Source organism: Barbus barbus (assembly GCF_936440315.1).
Source record: "Barbus barbus genome assembly, chromosome: 44".
NCBI classification, from domain to species: Eukaryota; Metazoa; Chordata; class Actinopteri; order Cypriniformes; family Cyprinidae; genus Barbus; species Barbus barbus.
Window position 1 is genome coordinate 15,196,127 of NC_136722.1, and position 23,899 is coordinate 15,220,025.

The 23,899-nt window shown below is 38.3% G+C and overlaps 3 protein-coding genes across 5 annotated transcripts; 2 read left to right on the forward strand and 1 right to left on the reverse strand.

The window, feature by feature from the left end:
* Positions 1-1,933: 1,933 nt before the first annotated feature.
* LOC306863641 (uncharacterized protein) lies at positions 1,934-9,322 on the forward strand. Its single transcript, XM_079407132.1, has 7 exons — positions 1,934-2,255; positions 2,634-2,927; positions 3,012-3,050; positions 3,131-3,382; positions 5,215-5,316; positions 5,483-5,719; positions 6,648-9,322. Exons 1-7 carry the CDS (start codon positions 2,222-2,224, stop codon positions 7,994-7,996), a joined length of 2,307 nt encoding a protein of 768 aa, XP_079263258.1. The 5' UTR covers positions 1,934-2,221; the 3' UTR covers positions 7,997-9,322.
* Positions 8,833-15,501, reverse strand: LOC306863643 (spindle and centriole-associated protein 1-like). Of its 3 annotated transcripts, none has more exons than XM_079407134.1 (17): positions 15,425-15,466; positions 14,999-15,115; positions 14,867-14,914; positions 14,634-14,780; positions 14,062-14,164; positions 13,845-13,963; positions 13,691-13,773; positions 13,504-13,610; positions 13,282-13,401; positions 12,657-12,925; positions 12,441-12,572; positions 12,223-12,346; positions 11,969-12,082; positions 11,024-11,370; positions 10,184-10,367; positions 10,006-10,084; positions 8,833-9,737 (listed from the first exon to the last, which is right to left on the reverse strand). In XM_079407134.1, the coding sequence occupies exons 2-17, from the start codon at positions 15,089-15,091 to the stop codon at positions 9,725-9,727; spliced, it is 2,082 nt and encodes a 693-aa protein (XP_079263260.1). In that variant the 5' UTR covers positions 15,092-15,115; positions 15,425-15,466; the 3' UTR covers positions 8,833-9,724. The 3 variants fall into 3 exon arrangements, with proteins under 3 accessions (XP_079263260.1, XP_079263262.1, XP_079263261.1); XM_079407136.1 differs by having other exon boundaries at positions 9,249-9,737; positions 10,006-10,087; positions 14,999-15,093; positions 15,425-15,491; XM_079407135.1 differs by having other exon boundaries at positions 9,315-9,737; positions 10,006-10,087; positions 15,425-15,501.
* Positions 15,502-17,196: 1,695 nt separating this feature from the next.
* On the forward strand, positions 17,197-22,576 carry LOC306863197 (protein shisa-2-like; the record flags this gene model as incomplete). Its single annotated transcript, XM_079406419.1, has 2 exons — positions 17,197-17,500; positions 21,996-22,576. 2 exons carry the CDS (start codon positions 17,197-17,199, stop codon positions 22,574-22,576), a joined length of 885 nt encoding a protein of 294 aa, XP_079262545.1.
* Positions 22,577-23,899: the final 1,323 nt, after the last annotated feature.

The window sequence follows — 23,899 nt, forward strand, 5'->3', positions numbered from 1 at the left end:
GTAGGTACACCTCAACTGTGAGAGACAGAATATGAAAAAAAATCCAGAAAATCACATTGTATGATTTTTGAATAATTAATTTCCATTTTATTGCATGAAATAAGTATTTGATACAATAGAAAAATAGAACTTAATATTTGGTACAGAAACCTTTGTTTACAATTACAGAGGTCAGATGTTTCCTGTAGTTCTTGACCAGGTTTGCACACACTGCAGGAGGTATATGCATTCATATATATTGAATTGTTATACTGTTAATTTAAGATGTTTATTCTTATTGTTTGTTGTAGAAACCATACAACTCTATAGTTGGTTCCAATGCTGCAGCCTGAAAATAAAGATCATGGATTGATTACTGGCTTATGTGTTATAATGGACACCATCCTGGTAGCACACTTCCTGAATCCACGCACATGCAAACTTTACACACACACACACACACACACACACACACACACACACATATACTGTATATATATATACATACACACACACACACACACACACACATATATATATATATATATATATATATACATACACACACGAAAAATGGGTGGGTTCAAACAAAAGGTGCTATCTTCTAAGTTGTGTATCAGATCCAGATGAAAATACCTGTAAATAAAAGCTGAAATGTAAATTTCTCATCTCATATTCATCTTTTGATGTCAAACCCAAATGTTTACAGTCTACAGCAAAAATAAAGGAATAGACCTTACTGTTCCAATACTTTTGGAGGGCACTGTGTGTGTGTGTGTGTGTGTGTGTGTGTGTGTTTAGTTTCAGCTGGTTTCAGTAACATAAGTTGTTCATCTAATATTTACATTTATTTCAGTTTTATTTAAATTACTAAAAAACAATTATAAAATGTATTTAGTTAACAAAAATAACACTTCTGCAAGTAAATAGCTGCTTACTGAAAAACAGCATTTAAAATATACACCAAAGACTGTTTTCTCTGGCAGTGTTGGTTTATATTGGTAAATTGCCACGTGTGTTTTAAATGGTATACATGTATTACAGTTTATTAATCTCACAATAGTTTTTGGCCTAAACAATGGTTTGTTTGTTTGTTGGTTTATATTTAACTTTTTTGTAATAGTTTGAAAATTAGCCCTGGTCTCTCCAACATTATGAAGTATGATAAGAGACTGGACACTGTCTTTAACTCTTTATCAGGTATTATAATAACACGAAGAGGGCCATAATGGTTACACTTTATTTTAAGGTGTCCTTGTTACAGTGTAATTATACATTTAAGTATTGAGTAATATTAATTAACTACATGTACTTATGGTTAGGGTAAGGCTTAGGGTTACTTGCATATAATTGTTTTTATAATAGTAAGTAGTACATGTAACGTGTGTAACAAGGACACCTTAAAATAGTGTTACCACATCTCATGTAACTGCAAAACCTCACACAACATGAGACAAAACATTGATGAATTCACAGGTGTTCTGCAGGGTTTTGTGCTCATCTCACAAACAAAGACTCAAAAGCTAACTTCAAGCCCCTGAAGACATTTCGCTTCAGATTTGACCAAATATGAAATACAGAGTTTATACCGGTTTCATTTTATAACTCACATAGGTGGCGGGCTCAAGAGGTCACGCCCATATATTTAAATCACAGTTTAAATCCTTTAAATTGGCTTTCCTGTAGCTCAAATAGTAGAGAATAGCGCTAGCAACGCCAAGGTCATGGGTTCGTTTCCCAGGGAAAGCAAGAGCTGATAAAATGTAAAAGCTTGAATGCAATGTAATTAAGTCGCTTTGGATAAAAGCGTCTGCTAAATGCATAAATGTAAATCCTGAAACTGTTCATATTTAAATCACAAAATCAGACTCTCCACTCAAACTGAATCTTATTGGGAGTTGAGGTTTTAGCATGAATTAATATGGAACTTTGTTGACTCAGACTTGAAGCTTTCACGGGTAGCTCACCATTTCCAGGAAGTGGTACACTGAGGAACTGCTCGAGACACTTTATGACAAACATTGGCATTTATCCGATGCATAAAACTCAGAGTAAGTATATCATTTTTGACAAAGTGCCGCCGAGTGACTTTTGTTATCGTTTATTCGCGCTTCTACAGTCTCAGCGTCAGGATTTCCATCAAGTGAACAGAGAATGAATCGCGTGAGATCAGAAGTGAAACGTTTGAATGAACCTGCCATAGTTTGAAGATGAGTATGAATTATTCCTATGTGATATTGTGATGGCTTCCTCAACCGAGAGACCCAGCATTTCAGGTAAGCTTTATAGATATACCTTTCGTATCTATCTATCTATCTATCTATCTATCTATCTATCTATCTATCTATCTATCTATCTATCTATCTATCTATCTATCTATCTATCTATCCTCTCAGAAAAAGTGCAAAACTGTTACTGTACCTTTGCTGTCCCTTTTCGGTCAAATCATATTTAGGCTATATTAGACATGTAATTTTTATTTATTTAACTTTTTAACAAATGTTTAATGTGGCTCAAATTTTGGTCAATATGGCTAAACTTAACCCTAACTTGATTCACTGGAGAACTTATAATTCGAATTGACAGGAAACAACTGTAAAATATGAGTGTTACTTGTGTGAAAAATGGCTCATCTTCCCTTACTCTCCCTATAGGAGCAAAGGAGAAGCAAACTGTAAAGGCCCGGCTCTTGTCTTCACAGATGCTTCTGGTGGATGCTCTTTATCACTTGAGCCCTCTGCTAGACTGCGTTATATCTGCAGGTCTGCTCTCTAGAGAAAACTGTTATGAAATTGAAGCTGAACGAACGCCACCCAACAAAGTCCGAAAACTTCTAGAGATTGTTGACGCTCAGATGGATGAAAGTGGTGCCTCCAGTTTCATAGAGTGTCTGCGAAAATGCAAGAAACATTACCCGCGTCTACGAACCTGGTTGACCTCAGAAGAAGGTATATGACATGACTAAAGTTGCATTTTGTCATAAATGCAGTAGCATGACATAAATACTAAAACATTTTGCACTCTCATATTAGATTACTCCCAGCCACCAGGCATTATGCAAGGTCCAACAGGTAGGACATAGTCACAGCATTTTCACTTTTACTTAATGTAAATGTCTCCCTGCCCTCACCATTGTCCTGTCTCCACGCAGAACGTCAACTACAGGCCCAGTTTAATGTTTTGTGCTCACGCTTGGGCTGTTCTGTACTGCCAGTCTCCTTCGATCTCTTCTCCAGAGGAATTCTGACTCAGGTGGAGCTGGAGAAAATCCAAGCAATACTCATCCCAACACAGCAAGCACAAACCCTGCTGTCCATCTGCCTGAAAAAAGGAGAAAAAGCATGCAAGAGCTTTTGCACAGCGCTAAAGAATGAAGACGAGCAGCTAGCTGAGGGACTTAATGGTCAGCAGAACTTTTCTAACAGAATTTAAATGGAGAAAACCTAAATGCAATATTATAATCTAAATGCATATAAAATTGTAATGTAAAGCCGTGGCCAAAGTTTTGAGAATGACACAAATATTCATTTTTACAAAGTCTGCTGCTTCAGTGTTTTTAGATCTTTTTGTCAGATGTTACTATGGTATACTGTAGTATAATTACAAGCATTTCATAAGTGTCAAAGGCTTTTATTGACAATTACATTAAGTTTATGCAAAGACTCAATATTTGCAGTGTTGACCCTTCTTTTTCAAGACCTCTGCAATTCGTCCTGGCATGCTGTCAATCAACTTCTGGGCCACATCCTGACTGATGGCAGCTCATTCTTGCATAATCAATGCTTGGAGTATGTCAGAATGTGTGGGTTTTTGTTTGTCCACCCGCCTCTTGAGGATTGACCACAAGTTCTCAATGGGATTAAGTTCTGGGGAGTTTCCTGGCCATGGACCCAAAATTTCAATGTGCCATTTAGTTATCACTTTTGCCTTATGGCAATACGCTCCATCATGCTGGAAAAGGCATTGGATGGTTCTTGGGATAGTTGGGAGAAGCTGGTCTTGGAGGATGTGCAGATGCACTCACACCTGCCTGCTGCCATTCCTGAGCAAGCTCTGCACTGGTGGTGCCCCGATCCCACAGCTGAATCAATTTAGGACACAAAAGTTTTGAGAATGACACAAAAACATCCTCAGAGAGCAACTTCTCCCAACCATCCAAGAACAGTTTGGTGACGAGCAATGCCTTTTCCAGCATGATGGAGCGTATTGCCATAAGGCAAAAGTGATAACTAAATGGCACATTGAAATTTTGGGTCCATGGCCAGGAAACTCCCCTGAATTTAATCCCATTGAGAACTTGTGGTCAATCCTCAAGAGGCGGGTGGACAAACAAAAACCCACACATTCTGACATACTCCAAGCATTGATTATGCAAGAATGAGCTGCCATCAGTCAGGATGTGGCCCAGAAGGTGATTGACAGCATGCCAGGACGAATTGCAGAGGTCTTGAAAAAGAAGGGTCAACACTGCAAATATTGAGTCTTTGCATAAACTTAATGTAATTGTCAATAAAAGCCATTGACACTTATGAAATGCTTGTAATTATACTACAGTATACCATAGTAATAGCTGACAAAAAGATCTAAAAACACTGAAGCAGCAGACTTTGTAAAAATAAATATTTGTGTCATTCTCAAAACTACTCGTGAAATATTTGGAATTATTAAGATTTTTAAATGTTTTTGAAAGAAGTCTCTTTTGCTCATCAAGACTGCATTTATTTGATAAAAAAATATAACAGTATTATAAAAACAATAATATTACAATTTCAAGTAACGGTTTTCTATTTCAGTTTATTTTGAAATGTCATTTACTGTAATGGCAAAGCTGAATTTTCAGCAGTCATTATTCTAGTCTTCAGTGTCACAGTGTCATACTCTGATCTGGCAATTATTATTAGTGCCAAGTTATTAATAATGGTTCTTGTTATTTTCATTGTTGAAATTTTGCTGCTGCTTATTTTTGTGGAATTGTTTTTTATAGGATTCTTTGATAAATAAACATTAAATTTTCAGTAATTAAAATGTCTGTACTGTCACTTTGATGAATTTTAATGCCTCCTTGCTGAGTAAAAGTTTTAATGTTTCTTTATTTTTATTTTTTTACCTCAAACGTTTTTATGGTAATCAGTTTCAGCAAAAATATTACCACAGAAAAGTAATAAACATAAGTTAGAATTCCTAATATTGTTTCAGCCAGGAATTCAGCTTCTTTACAGTCTTCTCATTTTTCAGTGAACAGTTTGGTGGAAGACCTTAATAAAGAGGCTGAAGACAGCATTGTGCCGATAGCAGTGGAGGAGACCAGAGGTCACTTCAGGGCGTTACCTCTATCAGGTGATTCACATTTCAACATTATACTCATATTGAGCAATATGAAAAATATGAGACTGTAGAAATATTTATGGCTGGTAAATTTGCTCAGACCAGAAAAAATTCATTTTGGTTTCCAGAATTCATCTAAGATCTAATCTTGCTGAACTGATGTTCTTGTTTCCATCAGGAGGCCTGCAGCAGGTTATGACTCGGCTGGGCTTGACTGTGGGGGATGAAATTAGGTTTAATGTCTGTGAGGTTGGTGTGGCGGTAGGTTTACCGCGCCGGACGGTCAGAGAGTACTTTCTGGAAGGGGTCGGCATAGAAGACTCAGCCCAGCTGGAGGCCCTAGTGTCCCTGTATATAGAGAAGACAAAGGACGCGGACAGACTACTGAGCAGAGTGGCAGAACTCAGCCTTCGGTGTAAGTGAAGGCCAGTCCATCTCAGGCTTAACCTCAGATTGTTTAACAAGTTAAATAAAGTAAATATAAATAGCTATTAATTTTTTTAGTTGTAAATAGTTTTTCTGCAGAGTGCATCTTTAACTGAACTGTTGAATTTCTGCTTCTTTTACTTTGTGACAAGTCTTTCTCTGGATTAAATAAAGATTATTTTATCCGTAGAAAGGCTTCTTGTCCAAATCTATTAATTTATTTTAAATGTGACTTTAGATATAATGATTTAAATATGCCATTTTTATGATATATTTCTAAATAAAAAGAGATAATCATTTAATGTTTTTTGAGGGCAGCCAGGAAATGTCATCGTGATTAAACTTTCCTGATTTCATAATGAAGGAAAAAAGACCTTGAACAAAGTACTTTGGAATAGACTTTTTATTATTTATGTTTATTAAACATATTGATTATAAATATTAAATTAAATGTAACATTTTTAACTGCTTATTAATATATGATAAAGGTTGGATAAATAAAGTCTTTTTATGTTACCAATATGCAGAAATATGCATTAATAAAAATATAAAATATATACTTTATATAATGTAAACAAATAAATGCTGAAAATTCATCTTTGCCATCACAGAAATAAATTATATTTTAAAATATATTAAAATAAAAAAAGTTAAAGTTTTTCACTTATTTAAATTAAATATTTGACAGTATTACAGTTTTTTACTGTATTTTAGATCAAATAAATGCAGCTTGATGAGTAGAAGCATCTATCAAAAATATATAAAGAAAAAAAACAAAAACAAAAAACTTGTACCAGCCCAAGCTTTTGAACCGTAGAAAGAAATTGTGATAATTAAGATTTTACATTCACATCTATTCAAGTTGTAAAGAAAATGATAAATAAAACCAACATGATGTCTCTGGTTGTCATCTGTAGGGGTCCAGCTTTCAGAGAGAGGGTGTCTGCTGTTGAGGTTGCTGCAAAAAGCCGAGACTCTTCTCCGCAGCGGTATCCACAGTCACCGGCACAGCTGGGACCACCTTCACGATCAGGACCACTTACGCAGCTGGGACCACCTGTGTCCTGATGACTGCACAGATCAGCGCACCGTTTGGGCCATCTTCAGCTTTCTGGTGTGGGACTGCATGGCAGAGGTTCTGGAGGAGCCGGAGGCAAAGCCTAGCGGTGGCATACTAGGCATGATCGAGCAGCTGAGCGCCAGCGGCAGAGTGGAGGCTGCTTTGCTGCAGGAAGTGGAGCAGTGCTGGACTGAAGGGGACGCTGAGAGCCTGCTGCAGAGTGTGAGAGTCCTCGCTCAGGTGCTAAGAGACCTTCATCCCCTCCAGGAAGGCCTCCAGCTGTCCTCTTCTGTTGAAGGGTTGTTTTCCTGCAGGCCCAGCAGGATACACCGGGTCACTTCCTTCCAGGGTGTCTCTCCGCGGGTCATCCGTAAAGCTCTAAGCAGCATGGTTCCATCCTCCTCAGACCAGGATGCGACTCCTCTTGCTAGACAGCACATGGAGGCATGCATTCGTATTGCACGTCTCCTAGATGTCGTGCAGCCGAAACGAACCACCATTGACTTTTCAAATGCGCCCATTGCTACGGTCATCCAGCATGTGAGGTTTGACTTATCAAATCCTGCTTTTAACTCTGAAGCTTTTGACGCGGGAGTTCGCCATCGCTTGCTTTCCGTGTTGGAGTTCAATCCTGCGCAGCTGGGATTGGGCTCTCTCATGCAGCTCCACCAGGAGACCCAATTAGAATTCCAAACATACTTACAACTTGGTGAGCACCACAACTTCCAGTTTATTCTCGAATCGGTAAGGATACTTGGTCCTGCGAAGCTGTTTTCCGTCAGCAGGGTTCACGGGCCTGTTGCCATCGACAATGGGGTGGAGGAGGTCATTCGTTTTATCACGTCAGAACCCACTTCATTCCTGGTACGATTGCACTGTCTTTGTTATGAAGAAGGAAGGGGGCGCTTCAAGGTGTGTGCGCCACGTTGCGCATGTATATATCTGCTCAAAGCAGAAGGGCTGCGTGACATGCAGTGGTGCGGTGGCAACGTTTTGGCTGAGGTAGGTGGGAAAGTGTGGGTCAGAGAGGGAGAAAGTGATGGCTGGGATGATCTACAGGCACTGGCTCAGAGACACTCTGCTCAGCTCAAGGATGAAGGATGCTGCTTCAAGGTCAAGACCTCTGGGTTGGAGTGTGAGGTCAAATTTATATACAGGAGTGGAAGGCTATGGGCTATGCCACATAGGGATTGTGAGGTAGATTAAAATACGGTTAGTTGACATGACGTTGCAGTGACAAACAGTAGCTGGGTTTCCATTACCCATCAAATTGCAAATTGAATGGAAACACGGCAATTTCGCAAAAACTGCCAAATATCACACAAAAGTTTTTATGCCGGCATGAGATGGTTTTTGGGACAATTCAAAAATGGAATATTTCGCAAAACTGTAATGGAAATTCACATTTACAGGTCACCTGGTGTACGTAACAAAGTCATATGATCATTCTTTAATGTACTATAATCTCCAAGAAACACCTCAAAAGTGGCCGCTCTCAATTATAAGGGGCTTTCCTTGCCATTAATAACTCCTTATTGCAGTTTAAATACGGCTCAGAAACAGCCACCAGAGCTGATCGTGGCCACTCTAATGTAAGTCAATGCTTGTGTTTATACCAGGTGCACCGCGGCACATTCTCCACACTGCTTCGCAAAAGAAACACGCCTACGTCTCCTTCGATTAAACCTAAACCAACATCCGTTGCCATTATTCGCAACAGGAAAAAAAAAAAAATGTTTTAGTCGAATAACACCAGTTAATGGAAACGCCGTCATGTCATAACAGTTTTTCATCTACATTTATAAAATATTGCAAAAGATTTGTGCAAATCTGTAATGGAAACGCAGCTAGTGTCACATGCTGTACTTCATTTAAAAGTATTTAAAGTTTTTTTCCCTCAAATTTTTAACATTCATAGATCTATTTTATGAATAAAAACGGATTTGTAGCTATTTAGGTGCAAAAACACAAGCAAATTAAAACGTGAAAATTGTTCTCTTGGTTTAGATGAATCGCAGCAAATAAATTAGAACAAATTAATACATTGTGGTCATACTTTTACTAAAATGAGACAACAAATTCTTAATTCTTGGCAACAATAAATAATTTGTTTTCTGCATGTCAAATGCTGGGCTTCATAAAATAGGAAAAGAGCAAGTAAATACCACAAATTTTAACTAAAGTCTGAAAAATAATATTTGTGCTGTATTGTGCTCAATATGCGAAACATACTGAGGTTTTACTAACTGCATATCATATCAACCCTTGTTTGGTGGTTTACATGGTGCTGTGCTACTGAAAATCAATAACCAGCTATGAATTATTTACAGAACACTTTAACAGATTGCCATGCCAGTGTTTTACGAACTGAACATTGCTCGAACATTTATTGCAATTATGAAATGTTAGTTCCAACTGTTTTACATTTTTGGCTGCTTTGTTTTTTTTTTTTTTTTTACTGTTCTCAAAATCAGAGAACAATGCATATAATAATGTGATATAAAAAAAACGCAATAAAGCATTTAATTAACTAAAATTTATTGTGGAGTTAAAAAATTATGGAACTAATACGTTAAATACAATTGAACAGTCAACCAGTATGCCTGCATGCACACTGATATTTATAATACTTCATATGAAGATTCAAGTAAATGTCATACTAGGTAAAACTGTCTGAAGTTATCTATTGTTTATCGATGTAATCTGGCCATGCCAACACCTCCCACATAATTCTCATGGTTTGTTGCAAAGACAGGCCCTCTCAACATGAGCATTACACAGGTATGCTGCAGTAAGGATGTTTGATCAGACCAAACTAGGGATGTCCTGTATTGGAATAATATTGTGCATGGAAAAATTATGTTATTCATAGACCATATTCCTTGAGCTCAAGTCATTTGACATGAGCTGACAATGAAAACCAGCCCTCTTTTTTTAGCTTGTCCACCTGTAAGAAATAAAATAAAATTTTGCAATCATGAGTAATATAAATATCCAAAGTTTTAGATACTATAAGCATCAATATTACGTTTTAGAAACTACATATAGATGGTTATATGTGCAATAAAAATTTGATTTTATACTTGATTCTCAAGCCTCATTTGAAAAATGCCTTGTAATTATACTAGCACAGCTGGATTGAAGAGTCAAGTCTAATTAATGTGTTTCTGTTCATATCTTATTGGCAAATCTGTTCTTGGCTTTTTAGAACTCACCTTCGACTACTTGCACTGGATTGTGGTGAATGGTTTCTCTCAGGAAGAGTCAAAAATTGCTCTGGAGTAAACCCTCTAACTGCTTTAAAACATGAATAGTCGTCTCATATAAGTTACTCTCATTCTACAGGATCTGAGAATATGTAAGCATTATTAAAAGAGACACACACACACACACCTGTATGAGTGCTGCTGGAGTGAGGAGGTACTGGGGAAATGGCAGGGGAAACTCTAAGAGAGGTGCTCTGTTTCTGTTGCTCAATGAGCTCTAGTAGTTTAGCTCTTGCTTCAGCACTTTGGCGGTTCAGCTCCTGCAGTTTTTGTTCAATCTCCATCGTTGAGGATCTCTCTACAGAAATAGGCTGGGTAAAAAAGATGTAAATGTAAGAAACTGCCATATCCAAACTCACTGTGTACTATGGAAGCCTGTTTCTACCTCAGAGTAAAAAATATGTAATTGTGGTGGAAAACATTTTAAGTTGTAATTGTGAGATACACAATTATGAGAAACTCACAAGTCTCACAAATGAGACAAACTACAGTTAAAAGTTTGTGCTGAGTATGATTAAAAAAACGAATCATAATAATTCCTCTATTCAACAAGTGATATTAACCAGAACATAATAAGAAATGTTTCTTGAGCACCAAATCAGCATATTAGAATGACTTATGAAGCATCGTGTGACACTGAAGGCTGGACTAACGGCAGCTGAATTGTCATCACAGGAATAAATAACACTTCAAAATATATTAAAATAGAAAACGGTTGTTTCAAATTGAAAATATTTAACATTATTGCTGTTTTAACTGTATTTTCGATCAAATAAATGTAGCCTTGGTGAGCATTAGAGAGGAATCTTTTGAAACATTTTTAAAAATCTTACTTACCCTAATCTTTTGATCAATAGTGTAAAGTCATATTTGTTAGAAGTAAAGGCACAACTATAAGAAATAAATTGAAAAGCAGTTGTGAGGAACTGCAGACTACTTTACCCCAAGTCCACAGAATGTAACTAACCTGCTGTGTGTGCTGTAGCTCTGAAGAGGGCGACACTTCTCTAACTACAGAACTTGCTGCGGAAAGCCGGTCTGCGCTTTGCTCCCTCGACACTGAAGATCCAGCTGGAGATGGACGGTGCTGCCCCAACTGGGCCCGGATTGCGGTGTTTTGAAGTGTCAGTTCAGCGATCTCCCCTAACATGGCATCTTGAGAGAGATCATCCAGCAGAGGAGTGGGCCGTGGTAGGCTGGCGAAGGAGGAAGGAGAGATGGAGATGTCAAAGTCCTCCAGTGAACCCTGACTTCCCGTTGCTGCACAGGAGCCACTGTAGTGCAGCAGGGGTGCGTGTGAATGTAGACGACATGCTGGGAGAAGTAACAAAATACTGTTGAGTCATACTTGCATTGGTGATTAATTTAGACTTAGCAAGCTTTCAAAAGAGAGAATAGAAGTGCCTTCCTAAGAAGTTCTAACGTACATATTTTTTAACTCAGTTGCTGCATTTTGATTGTTGATTCATAAATGCTGGGCAGAGTTACAGAAAGTGCACCTGTGCGAACCCTCCTTCCTTTTCAGAATGTATATCAAAACATAACCACTCATTAGAAAAGATTAAATATTTGTTTAAGTGGGAAAGTTAGCCACTACAATTTTTTTAATATATATTTTCAAAAGAAAGTGTGACCTAACAATTTCTAATCCATCAGTAAGGAGTTCTGAGTATTTTCTAGGGGTGCTGATGGGGGTTGCTTAGTGGATACTTGAGGATGTTCAAATTTGTAGACATGTATGGGACCTTTTTATTTCATGTCTATGTGGATTTTTAATCTACTTTATCATCCTCCAAAATGTTGCATCTGGATTATAGGAACAACAATAGTGATGCTTGTCTTAGTGTTAAACCCTCAGCACTACTAGGTGTACATTGACAGAATGAGGGATCTTTCTATATTTCAGACTGACCTGCTGGAGGCAGACAGTCTCTTTGACGAGGAGGAGAGAGCAGCACAGCTGCAGAGACAAATTCCTGTTGCTGTAGAAGCGTTTCAGTAGAGCCAGACTCCAGATTTCTGCTTTCTACAGAACACAACACAATCTTCTTAATCACTGTGCTGCTACATGTTTACATTAATACTCAACATAACCAATCCTAATCAAATTAGATACAACTAGTTTACAGGTACATAATCTGTGGATCTACAGTTTGTGGTAGTTACTTTGAGCTGCATTATCTGTGATTTGCTCTGTTGTGTGTGGTTCTGCAGAATCTGGTCTTCCCACAACCAGGACTACAGCATCTAGACGCTGCTCTAGGTCAGATATCTGTTGCTGCAGCCTCGCCTGCATGAAAACAAAAATGAACACCATGTGGCATATAAATTGTCAAACTTACAAATAACATCTGGATAATGTTTCTGAAGGCTAAATAGTTCACCTGCAGGTTGGCACTCTCTTCCCTCAGTGTCAGTGACTCTACAGTCAGGGCGTCAATCAAAGCTCTCTGCTCCTTCACTTCCTCCTCTAGTCGACTTCTCTCCTGTGCCTCCCTCAGAGCCTCCTCTTCTTTCTGTGCAAGTGACGTAAATGAGGAAGTGACTCATTTGACCAATTTTGTTAAAGAATCTTTTGGATTTCATTTATGTGCCCTCACTTTTCTAATATGACTGGCTAGACGTCCAAGTGTCGCCACTAGAGCCACAGAGAAGCCGGTGAGGCCTGGTCTCTGTTGCTGTGGTCCAGCTTCTGGTGAAGGGTTCTGGTGGTCTAGAAAGTCCAGCTCTGTCTCCACTTGCTCAAGCATGCCCTGCAGAAGCTCCAGACTGGACTGGTTTCCTGCCATAGAACTTAACCCTGAGCCGTTGAGGCCAGAGGTATGTCCGGAGCGCCCCCTACTGGCTTGAACTGACTTGCTCTTAATACCTTAAAAAGAAAAATGACAACAAAAAAAACCCCAGGTATTACCATTTATTTAATTTTATTTATGCCTAAGTACGCATCTAAATACACACACAATAAAATAATTTATAAAACAAAAAAAAAAATGTAAATTAACTTTTTAATTAGTGTCAGTAATATATATATATATTTATTTTTTATTTTTTTAATAAGTCTGTCAGGTTCACCAAACCTGATTTGATAAAAAAAAAAGCAATAATGCTGCGAAATATTATTACAAAAATAAAATAAAAAAAATAACAGTTTTAACAAAATTTAAATAATTATTACTACGTTATTGTATAATATACTAAAAATAGTGTCTGATAACAGTGCTCAACCTGGTTGAGAGGAAGCAGGCTCTGGGTTCAGAACCTGGTTGACTAGTGAGGTAGACTGGTTTACATCAGGATAAGTCTGTCTGGATTTTAAACGCTGTACAGCCACCGTGGCATTGAGTGCTGGACAAAAGAAGCACAGATATATATATATTTTTTAAACATTAAACAGATTCATCTTGACATCAACCTGCAATGACATAAAGAAGCTCATGCCGTCATTACCTGCCTGATCTTCTCTGACTCCAGTATTACATGGTGTCTTGGGTAGCTCTTGCTCTGGATTATCTGAGGTCCATGGAAACGACTTTGACCTACATTTATTTCTTTTTCTGAAAACAAGCATTTAAAAAATGACTTGCTAATGACAATAAAAATGCATTAGAAGTTGATTATTGAAGGTCATTCACACCTGTGCATCACAGAGCTGAGGTGCACTGGGGCATCCTGGACTTCATCATGTTCTTCTTCACAGTCCTCCAAGTCATTCAGGGCCTAGAAAAGACTTTATTATTCTAGGTTTTATTACAGAGCAAAAGCTGTAGGGACTGCTTGTGTGTGAGTACCTGCTGATCCATCATAGTCTGGCTGAGCAATGACAGCTGGGTTGGAGGATCAGGTTTTTGATGGACAGGAAGCTCAGAGTCAGAATCACAGTCAGGTGCCACAGTAATGGTGGGGAATCCTGAAAAACAAATTTATGAGCTTTCACAAGTACATTTACATAATACTTGTTTGATCAGATAATAGCACATTAGTTTATACTGCACAAGAATCAACCACCTGTGCGTCGACGGGGTGCATCACCAAACAGGTCTTTCACCTCAGCCAAAGCTCTGTCAGACCGTGCAATGACATCCTGCAATTGACACTGATCTGAAAACAACTAAACAAAAAGATTTTCATAACCTTTTGTTATCTGATCTGACTTGTTATCTAACTAAATGAGCTTTGTAAAGTCTGAAGATATAAAATAATTTTAATTTTTTTGATATGAATCAGTTTTAATACGTCAAATTTTTTGTTGAGTATCATATTTGATACACCAGGCTTTATGGCTCATATAGTATGATAAAGTGAGAACATGGAGCACACACTTTAAGATGAAAAAACACCTCAATTTTATTCAGTGGTCAAAACAGAGTTTGCAAATATGTTATTTGGTGCAATTTCTGATATTTATCAATGAGATCTTTAAAACTTTAGTAAAAAGTCTAAACTGTATATGACAGGGTTTTTAGCTTTTAACTTTACTAATTCAGAGAAGTTAGAAATCTGCGTATCAAATATTACATTCTTCCCAGATGTAGTTTTTACACGCTTAATTTTGTGAGCTGTCTGTAATCCATTCGCACCTCTCTGATGATGTGGAGTCGGGCTCTATCAAGTCCTGGAGGACTGGGGGGCTGGTTTTTCCTCCGTCTGCGTGTTAGAGCCTTTTCTTTTAATTCCCACTGCGCCACGACCCTGTTCTGGGATCTGTGCATCTCACGACGTCTAGCCTTAGAGATCAATGCATGGATAAATATATATATAATCAATAGATCCTTAAGAAAACAGCTTACAGCTTTCACAGTAAACTCCTTACCAGTTCCTCTGGCGTGGCTCTATGCACTGAAAGATCATTGACTGTGCTCTAAAATAATAGGAAAACAGAAATTATAAGGCACCCCCTCCAGAAAAAGGATTTAAAGTAATTGGTTGCCTGACGGGTTCTCACCACCCATTCTTTCTTTGGTGCAGACACCTTCCTGCTTCGCACTGGTCTTTTACCCGCACCATATAAAGGACGGTTCATCCGCACTAAAGACATCACTGTAACAGACACAGGGGGCACCTAATAGAAACAAATAATATACTGCTGGACAAAACATACGTCGCTAACGATAAAGTTTGTTCTCTTTAACAGGAATAGTTTTCTAACAGAGACATTCTGACAATCATTGTAAATTAACGTATCATTAACGAATTTTTTAAATTATATTTTAATTTATATAGCGTTATATGCTAAAATTCAAACACATCCATGCTAACTACTAGCTAATCGTGTTATGCACAATGACCGACACAAGTTGGATTAGTACTGACAAAAATATATACTTATTTTACCAAAAACTGACAGAGGAACAATGAACTAAGATTTTACCGTTTGTTTTTGTTGGTGTTGTAGTAACAGGAAGCGTTGTTCAGGACTAATTTAAAAGCACCGCTACAACACGTTTCAAAATAAAAGTCCTAACTATTAGTGTTCCGTGACTAAAAACAATCATTTTCCTTAAAATTATAATAACCCTTAAGATGAGAATGTCTTAAAATGCTATAATTAAATACTAAATATAGATAAACTAAAATATTTTCTCTGTGAAGTATGCTTTTAGTTTTATTAATTGTTTAACAAAGAACCCCACGATAATTTTATCCACCAGAGTGCGCTATCTACTTAGAGTTACTCTGTATAATTAGAGTATAGATCTGCAAGATTGTCACCATGTGACCTTGACTAGACTTGTCTTGAAGAAAGATTAAATGTCTTCTAGTGTCCAAACAGAAAAGAAAATATATGTTACGCAACCGTGATCACGCTAAAAATGATTGACTTTAAACACTACTGTAGTGAAGAGCATGTAATATTAGCTATTATTAAATATTATACTGATAGAAAAGTTAAGTAGCATCATTTTTATTAATTTTATTTTACAGTTAACCTGTTGTTCATTGCAAACACTTAATACACACATACATACATATATATGTAAGAATATATCATGGACTTATATGTGTTGTTAATATATTAAAATGAATTTTTTTTTGTCCGCTTGCTGTTGATAGTGGCCTATTCCTGTTAAACTTTTTAAATTATTATTTTACTGTTTAAATGTTTTTGATTGAATATTATCTATCCAAGAATTATTTATGTTATTGATGAAATAATACTTGGCTATTTTTTCTGTCCGTTTGCTGATGCTGGTTGTGAGCCACCGGCGAGCTAAATGCATTACAATACGGCGTTTCCGTCCCTTTTGTGCTCAGGGGGATCCCCACGGGCACCACTAAACACCCCTCGCACAGAAGCCGCTCCTGAAACGCCCAGGGGCCCCGTCAACATACAATGACACTTGTTTGCACTGTGCAACAGGCGGAGAAGCAAAAAGTCACGGCACTGCGCATGCGCAGCTCGACGGGTGGGCAGCTACCCCCTGAATGAAGGAGAAGTTGTCAGTGGGTCACTCTCAGTCTATCAATGCCAAATCCTCACTATGCACTAGTCCTGCTTGAGATATTGACGGCTGACTGCTTGCACCCTTTGGAAATCAGTTGTTGCAGTTGAGTGCTCTTTTAAATATTAATGAGCCAGACCTCTCAAAACTTCTACTGAAGTCGCATGATATGGATTAATGTGGAAAAACTTCCTTAGAAAAAAAAAAATAAATCGTGAGCACACACTGAGGAATCGAGTGTATGGATTACAAGTGAAGTCAGTGTTGGTTGCTCCGTATCTCAAGGGGAGATATTTGAGAAGTGGCGACATGAAGATCCGCTCAGAGTTGGATTGATGCAAAGTTCTTCTGAAGTCCTGGAGGCTCCTCGCAGGAATATGGGATATTCTGAATTTATGGTTTATGAGTGTAAAACCCCATCCCTTATGGCTTTTATGCGTTTTCATATGTGTTCTCTTTACTTTCAATCCGAAACGACGCTACTGGAAGTCTTGTGACGGCTGGGGTAAACAGTGGATACTTGTCTGGAGCAATTCTGCTGGATCTATTGAATTAACCTCGGAATTTATCTGCCCAATGACATTAGTTGGGTTCCTTTTTGCAGCGTCTCCTCATTTTATTAGTTTCATTTACCGAGTCATTAACTTAACAGGTCTAGCCCAGATCCTGAGGTATTTTAGTCGCACGGGGTTGTGACAGGATGCGGGGATGCACGGGATTCCCGATAGCCGTCTCGGTGGTATTGGCACTTGTGAGCATCATTAACGTGAAGGCGAGTGGAGAATATTGTCACGGTTTTCATGATGCTCAGGATGCGTGGAGAGACGGCTTTCAATGCCCGGAGCGCTTCGACAGCGCCGAGGCCATCATCTGCTGCGGGAAATGCGAGCTCAGATACTGCTGCTCCAGCTCAGAAGCTCGCCTGGACCAGGGCACATGTGATAACGATAAGCAGACACAAGACACCAACCCTGGGAACAAGGACGACAACAATTCTGGGGCAGGTAAGATGAAGTCTGCATTGTTTTCTGGTAGAGTAACTTCCTCTGTCTGAAACAAATTAGGCAATTACCGTGTAATCAAATTGTACACCAGCTAAGTTTAAATGGTTTAATTCAATAACTTTTAGAGCAGCAGCAGTGTGTAACTTATATCGACCCACTTAAATAAATGTGCGCCTCAGGCGTTTTGTGCGTAAAAGCCCCACTAAATGAGAAAGCTGGGTTGAGTTTCGTGTCCAAATGAGGTTAAAAACGCTTAAGGTTAATGTTGTTTGTATGTTTATCTCCAAGAAAACATCTAAGGCTCTTTCTAGGATCTTTTAGTGAATCACTTCTGAATCAATTGGAGTGGTTACTAATCGGCCTCACTCAAGTCGTTAAATAACCAAGTAGCCTTCTTTGTGGGTGTTGTTAAAGATACATGGGTTTTGTTGCAATAATAAGTGTTTTATGAAATAAATAAATTAATCCAAGAATTAAGTTTTATCATGTTAAATGCCATTTCTATGTATAATATATAGTAGCATACCAATAAGTGGATTGTAATTATGAATATTTATTTCTGATTAGTTAAACTGTGTTATTGAAATCTGAAATTATATGATAATTTGTCAATAGACTGATGAGAGCTGTAAATGCAGTAGGATTTTTCTTCTTCCTCAGAAGTAGCTAGGCTACTAAAAGAATCATTAACTGGAATCGTTATAAAGAATCGGAAACAGAATCGTTCAATTACTAACGATTCCCATCCCTAAATAAACTGGTTAAATGTCGTTACTTATCCAGGTTTTGACAGCTGCAGTTAAATTGGCATCCGAATTGGCACCTAACCGTCCACTCACTCACAAATGGTAAATTGTACTGCGCTTGGTTATAAATAGCACACTAACGAGCGCGCGCGAACTCCAGTTGTCCGGTTCCGCACGAGGATCAAATTCAGACTTGACCGGATCTCCGGTGCGATGTGCAGACAGCCTCGTTCATAAAGTAACCCTCGCCGGTGCATCGTTTCCTCTGACTTTGTGCAAGCTCAAAAACGTTTAATTCAACTGGAGTCCACGAATTTTCCCTCGGCTGAACCAAATGGGAACATTGAGGAGAATCGTCACACTTTTCAATCCAACTTAAAAAACTAACAATCAAATATTCTCCCTCAAATTGATTCAAAAGTAGATTTTGAGTTCTAAAATCAAACTCTAACCTAAAAAACAAAAACAACAAAATGATTTTTTTTTAAGTAATAGGGAGCTTTTAGACTCTTCTAATGATGCATATCTGAAAGACAAGAGGAAATGGTGGTCTGCTACAGCATATGGGCATCAAGTTTGACAGAGCCTGTCTGGCGGTTGAAGACTTGGCTCCACTTGGACAATAATGCAACAGGTGTGAATTCATGTTAAGGGGCCCCAAATCCTTTTAAGGACACTAGAAAGGCTTTGCTCTCATCCTGTATCAGCAGTGAACTTCAGATGCACTAATAACATTCTTGATTTGACCACAAAAAATAAATCAAGTTTACATGTAGCCTACATAGTTTTTCCTTTTATCTTTTTTTTAAATAATATATATAATATGTTAATTTGAATGTATGCCATGGGCTAAAAAAATAAAACCAGGTAATTGTTACTATTTATTTCACAATTCCCAGTTCACATCTCACAATTCAGGTTTTTTTGTTTGTTTCTGCAGTGGAATTAAACAAAAGGTAATTGCGAAATTTTATCACACAATTCTGACTTTATATCTCGTGATATTTCTAAGAATTGTGAGGATAAAAAGACATGGAATTGCAAGAAAAAAACTTCCATATTTATCCAAAATGATACTGAGAGTAAAGAAATATATATTTGACTCGTTTTAACAAAACTATTGAAAACTCCTGGCATGACTGTGTCACCATCCATGTCATTGCACTTTTGTTACCACTAGCACACTAGCACACTTGTTATAACTGAATTATAACAAAATGCATCTCTGAGGAACAATAAATCTATGGTAATAACCTGCACAACAGATTCTCTATTGTTTTTCCTCTATTGTTGTTTGTGAATAGGGTGTTTCGAAAAAAGGGGGTGTTACAACTGCCAAAAAAGCACTGATTTTCAAAACATGCACGCAAACTTAAAGCTTGCCAAAATTCAGGTCATTTACTGAAAAATTCCACTGTTATAGTAATAACTACCAAAAGAGCTCCTGTAAAAATGACTCCCCTGTCATTTTTGCACAGCAATCATATCTTTGATTCAATAATGTTATAATAAATTGTTCAACAATGGCTGCATTGTTTAGGTTAAGGCTCTGCAAGTAGTCTGTTTTGCTCCTACAATAAAATTAAAATCCAGATTGCATTGGCTATTATAGATGATTTGATTCAACTCAATTATGAGGTTGAAAGATCCTGACCAGCTGCAACAAAGTAAATGCTGAAAGCTTTCCTCAGGCAATCAGATGTCTAATTAAGCTATAAAGGTCACTTTTAATGCAGAGGTACCTGTCGAAAAAAAGCATGCACACGGTCAGGCAGCAAGGGCAGAAAGGTCAGTGCTGGTTGTAGGAGATTAGAGCAGATCAAACCTGTCTTAATAAGTGTTAATGAGGGGCCCCGGACCCCTGGGGACGAGTCACTGTTGGAACATCTCATCTTTCATTTTTCTCTCAAATCCCTTGATCTCACATGAGCCAGCAGGTAACCCATCTGTGAGCGGGGTGGAAACATGTGAGCGCTCTGTTCTCTGTTTTAAAGATACACACGCATGGCATATGTGACACATCAACAAGGTTCAGCAATGCTTTTGGCTTCAAACGTGCTTATTGTTATTTTTAGAGGTGTAAAAGTCACATTGAACTCAGTCACACTACTGATTTCCTAGTCTTCCTTATGGCAGTGGAGGTACAATTACTTCAGATGTGTACTGGAATTCGAAACGGATGTGTGCTTTCTAAAGAGAAGGAAAAACATTGCTTAAGGGCTATATACAAACAAAACTCCCAAAGTCCTCCAATATGTTGCACTTTCCAGCACTTTTCTCTATTTTTGATGCTAAGGAGGCCTGATACACACTATAACATTACATGTTCTAGTATCAATGGCAGTGAATACAGCTGGATGACCTAAATACATCATGAAGGTTTTATTACAAGCATCACATTTTAAAAACAAGGTGTTAAACTGTACTTTAAGAATGATACCTCAAATCTAGCAGATTGCTTATTGATGAGATTACTTTTCTAAGTGATCTGATTGTCACCTATAGGATGATAAAACGGGCAAAAAATCCAAAAGATTTACACTGAAGCAGGAAGCCAATGCACATTTGAGTTTGTTCTATTGGTCTGGGCCAGTAAACAACCACTTATAGACTGCGACTAATGATTGCAAATGCGATAAAACAAAAACAGCAACAATAATTGAAAATCTATACAAGCTTTGTTTTATCAGATATCATCTTGGAACTTGCAACCATTTGCTTTTGGGAAACGCACCCCAGAGCTGTTACAGAGTTCACATCTAATTTCTGCACTGAACCGTGAGTCATATACATTCTGTTTAAAATTAACCAGGAAACGTTACTGTAATGTGTACTTTAGTTTTGCAAAGGCCCGTTCTCAACAAAAACAATAATTATTGCCATGTAACCATAACTATAAAGTTTTAACAATTGTATAGCGAAATCCTATGGAAGCCCGTTTCCGCCACTGAATAAAAAAAAGGTAATTTACTTTTTTTTTCTCAAAATTGTGAGATATAAACTATATGTTATATAAAATATGTTATGTTATATGTTAGATTAAAATCTCACAATTCTGACCTTTTTTTTTCTTGCAAATGCGAGTTTGGATCTCACAATTCTGACTTAATTTCTCCGAATTACGAGTTTATATCTCACAATTTTGAGACAAAATTTGCAATTAGGAAACGGGCTTCCATACAATCCACACCACAACTATAACAACACAGACGCCATTTGGAATCACTTTCAGAAATTTCCAGATGAAAGATTAAAACGTAAATCAAACAGAATCCGAGTGTAAAGAGCTCAAACATTTGAAGCAGCAGACGACAAAACTGCAGCACGTGCTTACAGTAAACAGAATGTTATCGTCCGTTGGTGTGAACCCTAATATAATAGTTTTTGGTGTGAATGGACCATTACAGCAGTCTGGTCACTAACAGGTTACTATAACAACGTATAAATAGTTTTGTTTCTTTAAAAAAAATCTAATATTTTACAAAAATAAATTATGTGCTGTTGATTAACATATGTCCAGTTGTCGAATCTACTGGGAAACCTTGTGTTCAAAACGTTTTAACATATTTTAGTCCACTCAAAAAACAGGTAGAAATACTCTTATAAAACTGAGTGATATTTATATGGAACATACTCCACATTTTCCAGAAATTTCAAATACCGAATTTATCAATTAAGTAAATTAAATAGAAGTTTTATATTTAAAAAAAAAAAAAACTTGATAAAATTTTCCTGCTTTTGCTCTGCAGTACCCATCTACGTGCCCTTCCTGATCGTCGGCTCGGTCTTCGTTGCCTTCGTGCTGGTGGGCTCTGTTGTTGCCGTGTGCTGTTGCCGCTGTCTCCGTCCCAAACAGGAGCCTTCATCAGGCGGCGGCTCAGGAGGAGGGTCCAGCAGCGCCCGCGTCCTCGAGACGATTCCCATGATGGCCAGCACAGGTACGTCTCGAGGCTCGTCCTCCCGCCAGTCGAGCACGGCCACCTCCTCCAGCTCTTCAGCTCCGCCGGCCGCCCCCCGTCCCGCACCCGCCCCTCTGCTTCGCGCACAGGCCTCGTGCTGCCTCCCGCCGGACGCCAGCGTCTACTTGAACATGCCTACCAACTTCTCAGTGCTAAACTGCCAGCAAGCCACTCAAATTCTTCCTCACCAAGGCCAGTTTCTACATCCTCAGTACATCGGATTCGCTCACCCTGTTTCTCCGGCTCCTGCCTTCCTAGATCCCTCTCAAGCGGGCTACCGCCCATTGCAGTCTCCGTATCCTCCACCAACCAGCATGGCTAGTGTGGCCAGTGTGACCGGGGATCAAAAATACCCTCCAGTTACCATGTGAATCCCAATGGGACCATCATAGGAATCGAAATCACAAATCAAATAATCAGTTCAGGGCACAAAATTGAGAGTCATGGCTTACAGCCACACAAGTGAGACTCTCAAACCGGTGCTTTATCAAACACAACATTGTTTTCTGTGATATAAAAGGCACAGTGCTTAAGAAATGACTGGATGTGTGTGTAACGTGCCTTGAAAAGTGCTAATGGTGCCATTGTAAATGAAGCGCGTGTGTATATATGCAATGTATATTTGTGTTGTATAACCGTGCATGTGCGCTCTGTGCGTGAGTGTATAGGTGTATTGGTTTATGAGATGCAGTATGTGAATATGTGTGTGTGTAGTGCACTATATGTTGTGTGTAATGGGAATCACAGGTGCTGTAATGTGAAAAACAGTCCTGGCTCCCTGTTGGATGCTTAAAATCTAATGAAGTGAACACAGGACACAGACTGTGACGCTCCACCCTCTTGCCCACTACAACACACGCACATAGAGTTGACACACACACTTACACTTTCACATATACACACTCACATTCTGCAGAACCAAAGTCATTTTCGCATTGCCAAGGAACTGAATAGAAAATATACAAAAATATAGGCCTGTGTTTGGGAAAGTGATGTGCGAAGGTGTGTGTAGCTGAGATCAGCGGTCTTCTGAAAGCACCAAAGTCAATTACGCAGTAAAAACGGTCTGCCAACTGTTCCCCTTCACTAAGTCTCTGCCTTGTGAAAGGACTGTGTATGTGTGCCACTTTTCTTCCCCTCTGTTAGCATAAGGTACACTCGAGGAGTACCAAAAGGGTTCCAGGGCATTTCATTTGGAGTGGGTTTCTTTCAGCGCACTCAAAGGCAGCAGTTTAGTGAGGAAAGAAAAGTCCCAGGCTCCTCCAGGAGAAGGCCGTCACCTTTTTGACCTACTAAAACTCCAGCATTAGATCTCAGACTGGCAGAAAAATCACAATGAAATGAAATGCTGTCAGTCTGAAATCACCATGAGTTATTTGGGGTTTAGAGATGGAAGTTAAAAAGGTCACTCCAAAATTTTATTTCAAACCTTTATGACTCTGTGGAACACAAAAGAAGATATTTCAAAAATGTCAGTTTTTTTTTTTTTTTCATCTAATGCTAGTCTAATGCAGTTTTTTATAATATCATCTTTTGTGTTCCACTTATTGGAATGACATGAAAGTAAATGATGACAGAATTTTCCTTTTTTGGTGAACTATCGCTAAAGTTTGAGATAGGATGGTTTACCCCTACAGGAAAAGTAGCAAAGTCTGTGTCTGTTTCGACTGTATCTGTGGGCGACTTTTTTTGTG

What these genes read in the sequence shown, in the direction of transcription:
- LOC306863641 (XM_079407132.1), top strand. Translation starts at nt 2,222, where the DNA reads ATGGCTTCCTCAACCGAGAGACCCAGCATTTCAG. An exon ending in CGAGAGACCCAGCATTTCAG is followed by an intron (nt 2,256 to 2,633) that starts GTAAGCTTTATA and finishes CTCTCCCTATAG; the next exon opens with GAGCAAAGGAGAAGCAAACT. An exon ending in GGCAGAACTCAGCCTTCGGT is followed by an intron (nt 5,720 to 6,647) that starts GTAAGTGAAGGC and finishes TGTCATCTGTAG; the next exon opens with GGGTCCAGCTTTCAGAGAGA.
- LOC306863643 (XM_079407136.1), bottom strand. Translation starts at nt 15,091, where the DNA reads ATGTCTTTAGTGCGGATGAACCGTCCTTTATATGGTGCGGGTAAAAGA. An exon ending in AAGAGAGTGCCAACCTGCAG is followed by an intron (nt 12,347 to 12,440) that starts GTGAACTATTTA and finishes GTTTTCATGCAG; the next exon opens with GCGAGGCTGCAGCAACAGAT. An exon ending in CTCCAGCAGCACTCATACAG is followed by an intron (nt 10,088 to 10,183) that starts GTGTGTGTGTGT and finishes CATGTTTTAAAG; the next exon opens with CAGTTAGAGGGTTTACTCCA.